The 11,816-nt window shown below is 59.5% G+C and overlaps 3 protein-coding genes across 3 annotated transcripts; all 3 read right to left on the reverse strand.

Annotated features, from left to right (window-relative positions):
* Positions 1-749: 749 nt before the first annotated feature.
* LMXM_27_1130 (putative intraflagellar transport protein IFT88) lies at positions 750-3,185 on the reverse strand (the record flags this gene model as incomplete). The annotated part of the gene is made up of 1 exon (XM_003876639.1): positions 750-3,185. The coding sequence occupies one exon, from the start codon at positions 3,183-3,185 to the stop codon at positions 750-752; it is 2,436 nt and encodes an 811-aa protein (XP_003876688.1).
* A 2,947-nt stretch (positions 3,186-6,132) lies between these two features.
* Positions 6,133-7,884, reverse strand: LMXM_27_1140 (conserved hypothetical protein; the record flags this gene model as incomplete). Its single annotated transcript, XM_003876640.1, has 1 exon — positions 6,133-7,884. One exon carries the CDS (start codon positions 7,882-7,884, stop codon positions 6,133-6,135), a length of 1,752 nt encoding a protein of 583 aa, XP_003876689.1.
* A 1,973-nt stretch (positions 7,885-9,857) lies between these two features.
* On the reverse strand, positions 9,858-11,303 carry LMXM_27_1150 (conserved hypothetical protein; the record flags this gene model as incomplete). Its single annotated transcript, XM_003876641.1, has 1 exon — positions 9,858-11,303. The coding sequence occupies one exon, from the start codon at positions 11,301-11,303 to the stop codon at positions 9,858-9,860; it is 1,446 nt and encodes a 481-aa protein (XP_003876690.1).
* Positions 11,304-11,816: the final 513 nt, after the last annotated feature.

Here is an 11,816-nt window from a genome sequence, read left to right on the forward strand (position 1 = left end):
GCACCCTATCCCCTCTCCTTTCCCCCACCCCCAATGCCGCTGAATTAAGCTGTCCAGGTGCGCGCGTGCGTTGGTGGAGGTTGCTTTCTTCTCTCATATAGACTACATCACCAGTGGGGGAGAGAGGAAGGTGAAAAGCACACAGACACACACACACACACACAGAAGCACACACACAGACAGACACACACGCAAGCACACACACACACAAGGGAGCCCGAACAAGAAAGAAAGTTTCGCAGCCGCGCACTCTCCATGGAGACAACGTTTCTGAGCGATGCACAGGAGGAGTCACATGGAAAACCAACACACAAACAAAAAAAACGAGGCAGTGCAACAGAGCGGGAGAGGCTGGCGCTTCCGTGAGACACCCACCGACTGAGGGGCGAGCCCACATGAAGCCAAAGGAATAAATAAGCGAAACTGTCAGTTCAGTTTTACATCAGGCGGCAACGTCACGCCCATGTCTCTCCCTCTCGGCCCTCCCCACCTTCTGTTGGTCAGCGCGCGGGGCGGGGAGTAGTCGTCAGCTGCGTCGAGCGCATTTCTTACAGCGGGAAAGGCAAGGAGCAAGAGACAGAGGCAGTTGCATACACGAGTGGACAGGTAGAAGCGGGAAGGGAGAGGGGAACTCGGCAGACAAACGGCGCATGGGTGCCGAACGCCAAGAACAATCAGGCAGTGAGCCGGAGAAGCAGGGCGGAGGCACCTCATGGCACGGAGTTTGTCCGCCCAGCTCCGACCCATGGCTAAATGCCAGGCAGGTCGATTTCATCATCTGAGTCGCTGCTCTTCGCCTTCTTCAGCCTCTTGGCGCCATTCTGCTTTGCTTTGCCGTCAACGATGTCGTCGTCGGAGAGGCCGACAGAAAAGTCTTTGTCAGCCACAGCACCACCACCTGCGCGGCGGCCTGCGACTGCCGTGTCGGGTGCAGCCGTACCGCTTGTGCGTCTGCGATGGTGACCGTTGATGTTGTTCCCGCCCTCGACGGAGGATTCTAAGTCGTCGTCGCCGCTCTCGCCGCCGACGCTGCTGCTGCTGCTGTGGAACTGCTGCCGTTCCACCTTTTTCGTTGCCTTGAACCACTCGTTGGCCTCCTCATTGAGGCCAGCGTCCTTGCATAGCTGCACCAAGTAATTGAGACACTCGATGTTGTCAGGATACTTGCGGTGTACCTGCTCGTAGAGAAGCTTCGCCTGCGCGTAGTCGCCGCGGCGGCGGTGGCACGAGGCCACCATCAGCTGCCACTTCACCTCCTGCGGTTGGATGTGCGAAGCGCGCTCGAAGAACTGCACCGCCTTATCGTAGACTTCGTTCTTCACGAAGTATGCGCCGAGCCAGGAGATGACGTCCATGTTTACCTGGTAGTAGCGGTAGGCCTCCAGGTAGTAGTGAAACGCCTGCACATCGTCGCCGTCGCGGGCGTAGAGGGAGCCGATGCGGGCCAGCGCGTTCGGGTCCGTCGGAACGCGGCCAATGAGACGGTTAAACCACTCCAGCGCCGACGGGTCGCCGACAAGGTCGCTGAGGTCGGCAATCTGATACAGCACCTCGCTACTGTCCACGAGCGCCTGCACGCGCTTGAACATGCGCACCGCCTCCTCGTACAGCCCTAGCTTCTTGGCGGCCAAGCCAAGGTTATAGATGGCCTCCACGTTGTCGGCCTCCACCGCCAGCGCCTTATTGTACAGCTCCTTCGCCTTCTCGTAGTCCTTCTTGACGAAGGAGAAGTTGCCCTTGTTTACCAGCGCCTTGGCGTTGTACTGATTCGCGACGAGACTCAGGTCGCTGTACTGCTCCCCGTTCTCGTAGTCGCCCTCGAGGAAGTAGAGGTATGCCAGGTTCGTGGCTGCCCGTGCTCGCAGGCTCCTGTCCTTCTTCTCGAACTCCTTCAGGCCGTTGATCGCCTCCTGATAGCGCTTGTGCTTGAGGTAGTTCAGGTTTTTGCACATCTCCAGCTCGCTCGCCACGTGCGAGGTCGGGTCGCGCATCTCGTAGGTACGCAGCTGAGAGATGATGTAGTCGTAGCCGACACACCAGTCCTTGTGCAGCACTGGCGCAATCAAGCGGGCTGCTGTGATGATGTACTTGAGGTATCTGGCGCGGCGCTCCTTGCACATGCGGCTCAGGCTGTCGTCTACCAAGACGTCTTTCCGCTTCTCCTCCTCCTCAAAGTCCTCCTCGTCGTCGAGGCCCGCGAGGCGGCAGTTCATGAGGCGCGTGAAGGTCCGTTTCATCTTCTCCGTCTCGCCCAGCGCGTAGTAGCACAAAATGAGGTTAAACGTGGCGTTGGCATCCCCGTTGCCCTCCACCACGGTCTCGTAGCTGTTCGCGGCGTCCCTGTACTGGCCCAGCTTCACAAACGCGTTGGCGATATTGCGGCAGAGGTGGTAGCGGAGCTCCTTGCCGGCGGTCGGCGTCTCGTCGAGCACCTTGCGGTACATCTTAATGGCTAGGAGGTAGTTCTGCTGCGCAAGATAGATGTTGCCCATGTTTACCCGCAGGCGGCCGGCTTGCGGAAACTGCACGTTTCGAATGATGAGGTTGTACGTGTTGAGGGCCTCAGTGTACAGCTGGTGGTTTTGGTACTGGACCGCCAAGTTGAAGTGCACTGCGTAAGTAAGGTCGACGTTGATCTGCTCGGCGAGCCCGTACTGCTCGCGCTTTTTACAGAGTGACCGCTCCAACTTTCCGGCATCCTTGGCCTTCTCGAGTGCCGCGCCGTAGTCCTTCTGCAGAGCAAGCATGGCGCTCTCCTCGATCAGCCTGTTCACCTGCTTCTCCATCTCGGCCAGCTCCTCCTCCTGACTGTTCTCGCTCCGCTTCTTCAGTGGCGGGGCCGGGCCCATCGCCATGTTCGCCATGCACGCCTGGCCAGTGGGATCGAAGAGGGCGGCAGCGGCGCCGGTGCTTGCGCTGTTGAAGCCGACGGCGCGGTTAGACGTCATGGGACGCGCGGCGCCGAGGATACCACAGCCCCTTGTACCCATGCGGCTGCCCGGCAAACCCCAGGCGGAGCCCATGCCAGCGCGCCCCCATTGCGAAGGAGGGGCCTGCATGAGGGGGTTGCCAGCCATAGCCTCCTGCGCAGGGGCCTCGAAGGGGTTCGTGTTCGTCGTCCATGGGTTCGACACAATATCCGGCGTCTGGAACGCCGCGTAGATATCCTCGTCGTTGCCGTTCATGATGCTCAAAGCCCTCGCTTCTGTTGCAGGGGCAGAAGGGAGCCAGAGAGGGGAAAAACTCCAGCAGCAGCGTGGCGGTGGCTGCTCAGAAAGTCGAAGCTGCGCAGTGTTCCAAAGGGGTGGGAGGGGAAAAAAGGGGGAGAGGCGGTCGCTGGGATCCTTCCACGGCGATGAAAATACAGAGATGCCACAAAGATGGCGTACACACACATATAAGGTAGAGAGCAACTCACGGCACAAAGGAACAGGAGGCACCCCTGGTGCTGCTGCGATCTGGGAGCAGGACAATGGAAAGCGCTGTGCTGCCACGAGACCCCAGCGCGGAGGTATGATATGGTGAACACAAGGAACCAGCTAACAGCGGGATCGGGGTAAAGGTGGGGGATGTGGTAGAGAGAGAGCTCTATAAGATGTGCGTTCTAGCAGGTCTCTTGGTTATGGGCCAAAACAAAACGCAAAAGGCGAGTGTGGCACCGGTGGCAGCACGCTCCCCGGCGAGGAATGGTTAGAGGAAGCGAGGAAGGAGCCAGAGCAGAGATGGCAGAGGGAGGGGGAGGGAAAGGGACAGAACATACGCTTCGAGGCTTCACGATGCAATGGTGCACACCCAGAAGACAAAAGCCCGAGTCCCTCTTGAAACATGACAAGAAAGGAGCTGTACGTCGAGGATGATCGGAAGAGGCATCCGGGTGCCTACCTAGACAGCGCAAAGATCGGTTGCTAGAAATGAAAGAAAAGGGGGCGGCGGTAGAGGGGTGGGTCGGCTAGATTATCGAAAGACTCCTTGGGGTACTGCTCGAGTCGACCTCCACACTTCTCTGCTTGCTCTTGCGTAAACAGACGTTGCCTGCTCAGTAGTGTGTTGCATTCATCAAACCGATATGCACAAAAATGAATGACTCACTGCCCACACGTACTCGCAGGCGACATCGACAAAATCCGTCGCCACCATGGACACGAACGCGCGTCTTCCCTCTCGCTCGCCCGTCATGCCCGCAATCGCTTGCTCGGCATCAGCTGACAAGAAAAAAAAGAAAACCGATCCCGGTCGAGTGGCGGAGTCCCTGAGAAGACTGACAAAGCGAGTCCACATGGGAAGCAAAGCATGCAATGCCACACATATTGTCGGTGCCCGCACCCAGCGCAGAGACGCACAAACACCAGGCCCTCACTTCGACGAGGCACCCCCCACGTACTTAAAGTAGCCCTCCGCATGCACAGACGCGCCGCCTCCCTTCCTCACGGCCTCGCTAGCGTCTCGGATGTGAAGCAACCGCGGCTTTCACCACAACAGGCGACTTTCATGCCAGCACACGAGAAGCGGCGCGCTCACTCTCCTCAAAGCACCGCAACCGAACCGTCCTCCGCCTTCCCTTGCTCCCCCTCCACACGTCACCGCGAGAGAGGGCTTTTCCGGCGCAGGGGGCGAGGAAGACGGTGGGGTCAGCAGGGCTAGTCGTGCAAAGGCGAACAGACGCCTGTAGCGGTAGCCGGCGCGCAAGGGCAGGGAAGACACCGAGAGACGGAGGAAAGACGAGAAGACACAGCTGAGCAGGGAGGGGGGAGAAGGAGGGGAGGGAGCTGCAGAGTGAAAGAAGTACCGTGCAGCAGAGACTCAGACGTAGCCCCTCCCCCCTCCTCCTCCTCCTTAATGACACTGCAGGGAGGGGTGGGCTAACAGAAAAGGGAAAAAACGGGATGAGGAACAGTTCCACACCTCTCTGATGGAACAGATCCTCGAACCGGCGAGAGCAGCAAAGAGAAATCTCCACGAATACACACACAGAGAGAGGGAGAAAGGGGTGAGCAGGCCAGCGTGAACATGTAAACTATACACGAAGCCCGGAGGGCTGGAGCCCGCGATCGCCATGGGCATTGAGAAAGAAAGGAAAAAAACACCAGTGCAGAAAAAAGGAGTGAAGCACAGACAAGCGCGATATAAAACAAAAAAAAATCACTGCGCGAGAGCGTCGGAAGTCACCTGCGCCACACGGCACGTCCCGAGCTTCCTTTGCTTATTCGTTTCAGCGCGTCATCCTACACCAACCAAGTCAGCGCAGATGCGCATACAAACACCCCTCATCTGCCTCCGCTGCACCACGGCTATGCCAAGAAGCCGCCCCAACCAATGCCGTCCGGCGTCGTAAAGCCCCACTGCAACTCCACTGCATACAACGCAAGCTACGCCCAGACCAATGCTCAACACCACCGCAATGCAGCCAAAGCAGAAAAACAGTAGGCGGGTCTCTATATTCGTCCAATCATCGGCACAGCCCGCACTGAGCTGGTGCAAACGCGGTCACCGCCATAACGCCTCTTCGGCGCAGCCCCAGCCCACACCGGTCCGCCGACACCGAGAGTTCGCAGCCGCCACTCGAGGGCAGGCTGCAGGCTGCTTGGCCTCCACACACAGAGTGAGTTACCAGGCGCTGATATCAGGGGGTGAGCGGTGGCCGGTAAAACGGCAAGGAGGAAGAAAGCCAAAAAAACGATGTTGGACGCGGTACAAAAAAAAAAGAAAACAGAAAAACACGCGGCCGCCGCACGCGCACACACCAAAACACGGAGGGGAGAGGGGGAGGGTGGGGGAGCTGCACAGGTACGTGTTGTCTCCGTGTGCCGCTCGATGCGCGTACTCGTGTCCGTGCTTAGGATGGAAGGCAAGGAGGAGAGGTCTCAAGAGACGGAAGCACACAAAGAACAGCACACACAACCACACGCCCGAGACCCGTCTACACATGAGCGGGGGTATCCAAACAGGAAAAAGGTGAGCGGCACATTTCGAGCATTTTCGCTTTTGAGCGCGCCTTTGTCGTGTGCTCCAGTGCGTTTCCGTTTTCTTTGTTGTGTGCATGTGTGGGTGTGTCTGTCGCTCCGCCGTCTCTCAGACTGTGACGTCTCACGGACTCTCACGATGTCTTGCTCGCACAGTCGTGGTGCGCGTGCATCACGACGGAAAAAACGGCTTGAAGGATGGCGGCGGCGGCAATCCGAGCGCGCTCGGTCGCGCTGCCTCAGCGCCGGTGGTCTGGAAGGTGCCCAGTGAGGGGGCAGAGGGGGGCCTACCGTAGCCGTTCGCCTCCTCCTTGAGATGTTGAGGCTGCACTGGTGCGGCGGGAGCAGGCGCAAACGCCTGGGCGGTCGCTGTTGTAGTCACTGGTGCCGGATAGGCGTAAGGGTTGCTTGTCGGTGGCGGAGGCTGCTGCGCATGTACAGCGGCTTTCAGGCCGAAGGATGTCTGGGGAGGGGCTTGGATGCTGACGCTCGAAACGGCTGTAGTTGAATCCTGAACGCTGTTGCTGACGCTGCCACCGCCGTACGGGTATGCGTCTGGCGCAGCGCTTGCGCATGGTGCAGGAGCAGGCACGCTTGCGTGCGCAAAGGACAGAGAAGGCACACCTGCGCCGCTGGTGCCCAAGGCAGAGCGGTCGTGCTCCGGCGCCTGCGACTGCAGAGGCGGTAACGTGTAGTGCTGCGACAGTACGGGAGCTGGCGGAGATGTGGACATGCCGTTGTGCGCCGGGGACGAATAGACGTGCGGCTGCGAGAGTGGGTGTGACGGCATCGCCGAGGCCAGGATAGGCGGTGGTGGAGAGGAGACTGTCGTCCCGGTCTTTGCCAGCTCCGACGCGGCCATGTGCGACGGCGGTTGCGATGACAATGCGTGCGTGTTAAACGTCGGTGAAGCGGAGGCGGCGGGATACGCACCTCCGGCGATGGGGTAGGTCGGGCCAGATATGGGAGGCATCGCTGGCAAGTATGCCTGCGTAGGCGGCGGCGGAGGGGCCGCCTGTGAGTGGGCTGGCAGTGGCTGCCTGTATGTTGTAGCCTGCATGGTCGCCGAAGCCGTTGTGCTGGAGATCGGCGGGGTAGGCGGGTAGTAGGCGCCAGGGTGAGTGCTTATCGCTGTCGACGGAGAAGACACTCCGGGAGCGGTTGATTGGGCGTGTTGCGGAGGGGCGCCGCCGTAGACGCCGTAGGGCTGCGCCTGCTGCGGCGGTGCCGCTGGGGTTGCTCCCGGGTTACCGAAGTAGTCCGGGATCGCGTAGTGTGGACATTGGCTGCCGCGACCACCACCGGCTCCCCCGAGAAGTGGTGGCGGCCCTCCAGCAATGGCGGTCGGCGGTGGCGGCGCCACCTTTTTCTGTCCCAGCCGCTCCCGCTCCGCCTCCTCGAGTTTTTCGTAGTACTCCCGCTGCACACTCTCCGGGGCATCACGCGACACAGTCCAGCGGCCAAGCTGTGCGTCGTAGTAGTACCAGTTTCGAGTCACTGGAAGACCGTTTTCGTCTAGCTCGGGGTTGTCACCCGCCGCGGTGTTGCCGCCAAAGTCGCCTTGCGCCCCCGCCGGTCCAAAGCCGAATGGGTCTTTGCTCCCCCGACGGCGCATGTTGGTGTTCCAGTACTGCGTCGCCTTGTCACTAGCCTGCCTCCACACCTGGCCCAGCTTTGACTCCCATCCGTTGGCCAGACCGGAAAATGTGCCGGCGGCGCTGCCAATCCCATGGCCGCTCTGGCTAGGCTCAGGGTTGCCGTTTACGGTCGCAACAGGGTCTGTGCTGTAGCTGCGGTTCTGCGTCGTGGAGAAGCCGGCCAGCTCACCGCTGCCAAGGGTGCCACCTCCATCGTCGCCGGAGCTACGGCCGCCAATGTCGAGACCGAGCTTCGATTGAAGCCAACACACCGCACGAATGGACATGCTTGTGAGCGAGTTTTGTATGTGCGCGTGTGGAGGGGGGAAAACCACAGATCTGTGCAGTCGGAGAGCGCGACCGTCACGGCCGTGTCAACGGGACAGGAAACGCTGCAGATTCGCAGAGGGCTCTCTTTCACACGCACGCAGAAGGCGAAGGTCTCTGGAGGAAGTGAGGGAGAGGAGGACGGATGAGGAGCACAAAATCGAGGATCGCACTGCGAAGAAAAAAAGGTAAGAGATGGAGGAGGAGCTAGCACCGCATATGCCAACGGTGAGGGGAGCAACGGTGAGGGAGCGAGAGATGGGGCACGCGAGTGGAGAGTCACGCAATGTGTGAGCAAGGGAAAGGGTGTCGAGGAAGGGGGGAGACAAGGCTCTGACAAACGAATCGATGGAAGAAAAGCAAAGAAAAAAGTCCACGCAAAAATAAAACGCAAACGGGAAAGGGGGCTGGGTGGGTGGAGGCGTACCGAAACTGTTCAGCTAAGGAGACCTTTACTTGTCAGGTGGCGTCCACCCTCTGCCGTACAACCTGAATTAAAGTCCACTCGACTCCTCCTCGGGCCTCGTCGCAAGCTCACCACGTGGTGTGCAGCAGCGCTAGACGCGTGAAAAATATGAGTCGACGGAGTGCTCGGAGATGACCGAAAATGATGTATGTAAATATATACGTGCCTCCAAGACGAATAGAAGGGAACAAAGTCCACCGAGCGAGTACACACGGCGCGCACAAAGGTGTCGCCTACCAAGTAAGCAATCGGGAGATTTCCGGGCAGCGAGGCTGAAAACGGGAAGTGAGGCGCTCGACAGTGAGGTGGGAGAGGGGTGTGTTTGGGACAGAGGAGGTGAGCGGAGTGGCGTACAGAGTAGCTCAGTGTCTTTGTGGGTATGGCGATCGATACCGGGAGCCCTTTAGCCTGAAGGAGAGAAAGAAAGAGCTACGCCCGTGCACACACACACAGAGGAGATCAGCAGCGGCGCACCAGAGGCAGAAGATAAGCAACACGAGGGGGAGAAAAAAAGGCAGTCAACTGTCTGCAACAGAGAGAGCACACGGAGAAAGTGCTTCGCGCCACGATGTAGTATGCGTGTGACAGTGTAGTGCGTGTGTGTGTGTGTGTGGAGAGAGAGGGTGGGAGAGGGGGGAAGGGGCAATGCCATTCGTTCAACTTCTCCTGCTAGTACGGCGGAGCCGATGATGTCCCACATACATGCACCCACAGAGGCATGTGGGCACGCGTGTGTGTGTGTGTGTGCGTGTGCGTATGTCAAGTCGTGGAGCGCGACGGTAGAAAGACAAGGGATAAGCGTTAAGGTAGAGGGAGAAGGAGAGAGTGCGGAAATGAAATAGCCCGAGCGAGCCAGGTCGGGCGTCGTGCAGCACATACAGCACACATACGGTCACGTCATGCGAGGCAAACAAAAGGCGTTGACTTCGTCTTTTGGCGTTTCTTCCTTTGTTGCTTGTGTGTGCGTGTGCGCCATGTCGTGGAGAGGGAGAGATTGAAGGAGAGCGCCGACGGTTAGCGTCTACAGCAGCGGCGATCCCATCACCACCAACCACGATCATTACCTGAACAGCGAAGGGGAGGAGCCGCCGTGCCTCTCGTTGCCCTGGCTTCTCACCGTCGAGGAACGAGCGCTACCGGGAGTGAGCCCAACCAGTAATGCCGTGGTCACACCGGATGCTGGATCTGCGCATTCGCTTCTGCGTTTGCGGCTTCTTTTTGTTGTGATGGGAGCGAGAATTAGCAAGAGGGAGAGCAGACGGCGGGCATACCCCGCACGCAGTGAGGCATGGAAGTGTCCGTGATGGGCTCGGTCTCGGACACGCAAGATGCCGTACGAAGAAGGATCATCAGGGAAAGATAGCGATGCAGGCGGGGTCACGGGATTTGGCGCTTATTGGAGAAACAGCCCAAGTGCCCGACTGGCGCCTTTCTCTCTGCCTTCCCCCTTTTTCCCGGTCTGCAGCCTTAAGGCCTCTTTTCCTCGAGCAGGTGCGCGTACTCTTCAACAACTTGGCCACGCAGTCGGTGCAGCTCATCCACTGCCGCGCTACGCTCGTCCTCTGCCCCAACGGCCCCATCCGCACCTGAATCGAGCTGCGCCAGGCAGTGGTCCAGGAAGCAGGTCATGCTCGCAAACGACCAGTTCGTCCCGTTGTGAAGCATCCTGTCTGCAAACCGCCGCCACACCGCCGAGTCGCGTGTGTCGCAGATGAGGGCCAAGTCTTCCACGGAGAGGTGGGACGAAAGCTGCCGTGCATCGGCCAAAAACGCCTTCGCCATGCGCTCCAGGTTGAATGCGTTGCACCAGTTGTGATTCAATGAGACTGTCAGCGTCGCCGACAGGTGTACATCCGCCTCAGCTGACGCAGCTGGCTCGACGGCGTCTTGGCCACGGTCGTCCTCCGCAGCCGCCCCCTCACTGGCGAACAAGGGAAACACCTCGCCGGTGATGTTGTGCACTTGGTGGTAGAATAGGGCAGGCACAAAGACGAGGTCACCAGGATGCTGCACCACCGCCTCGAGCTCAAAGCCCGCCAGCACACGGATGTCCGGCGGCGTCGAGAACAGCGGGAGAAGGTGGTCGTGCAAGTACGCGTTGCCCCCCACTGTCGGAAACAACCAGTGCTTGTCACCGCACACGTTGAAGGACCAGGAGTAGGTGCCAAACACGTCGCAGTGCAGCGGCGTCCAGCTCCCCACGGGGCCCATGTAGCAAAATCGGTAATCACTCTCGCCATTGCCAAACCCCATCTGTGCGCTGGCGTCTGTATCGTGGGCTGGCGGAGTCTTGCTCAGCACACCATTGTTGGGCACCACGTGGCGACAACAAAAGGAGTCCATCCAGTCCGCACCAAGGAACCTTGGGACGCGGTAGAGCCCGTCGCCGTGCGTGCCGCTCGCCCGCCACTTGGCATACTCGCACAACCGTGATGATGCAGCCGACGACGTTGTCGCGGTTTCAGTGGCCGCGGTGCTCTCGAGTGCGGCTTGCAAGTGCCAGTCCTTCAGGTAGTACACGTGCGGCGGCCATGGAGAGCAGGCGGCCGCGCTCGTCGATGTGGCCCACGAGTGCACCACCGCTTCAAGAGGTAGCATTTTACAGCAGCCCTCCTCATCCCTCACCGTCGTCGGCGGCTCGTGGCGTCTCTCCTCTCTCGCCGCTGACATGCTGTCAAACCCTGTCGTCACCTGTGCCGTGGAGGACACGGGGTAGACTGGAGCCAAAGTCTGTGAGCCGAGACAGCGGCATAGCTCTCGTGGACAGAGGCGGCGCTTGAGAGCTGCGAGGTCAAAGCAGATGTCACCGCTCGCGTCGCGGCACGCATTTCGAATAATCGCGGGGCGGTTCGGCCTGAGGCATGCGTCGCGAAACACCTCGTAGGTCAGCGTCGTTCCATCCAGCTCCAGCATCACCGTATGTGCGGCTGAGGAAAGACTAGGAGAACAGTCGCGGCGCGGATGGAGACAGAGCGCATAAGACGCAGTTGGTGTGTGCTGCGTCTAATATGATAGAGCTGCGGTGGCGCACACACACACACGCTCATGCGCCAATGGTGTAGCGAGAAGCCCGGTGTGGCTGTGTGGGGGGGGGGAGAAGGGGAACCCGGTCAATGAACGGTTTACGTTCATCTCGACAGTGAAACACAAACAGGAAGAGCGAGACCGTCAAAAGAGGAAAAGGCGAGTTGTGCAAGACGGCGACACGAGAGATGGTGTGTTCCCTGCATTGCCCCTTCGCGGGAAAGTCTCACGAGCAATCCCTTCCCCGTCGACGTGCACGCAGTGATGTCGCGAGTACGTACTGTAACACAAAACTGTCGTGGAAGGTGCCGCACACAGGGAGGACCGAGTCTTGGGGTGGCTTTTAGTGAATGGGGAATCAAAGAACAGAGCTCCTGTTCGCTGCTAGACATAACTATGTAC

Source organism: Leishmania mexicana, chromosome 27 (genome assembly GCF_000234665.1).
Source record: "Leishmania mexicana MHOM/GT/2001/U1103 complete genome, chromosome 27".
NCBI classification, from domain to species: Eukaryota; Euglenozoa; class Kinetoplastea; order Trypanosomatida; family Trypanosomatidae; genus Leishmania; species Leishmania mexicana.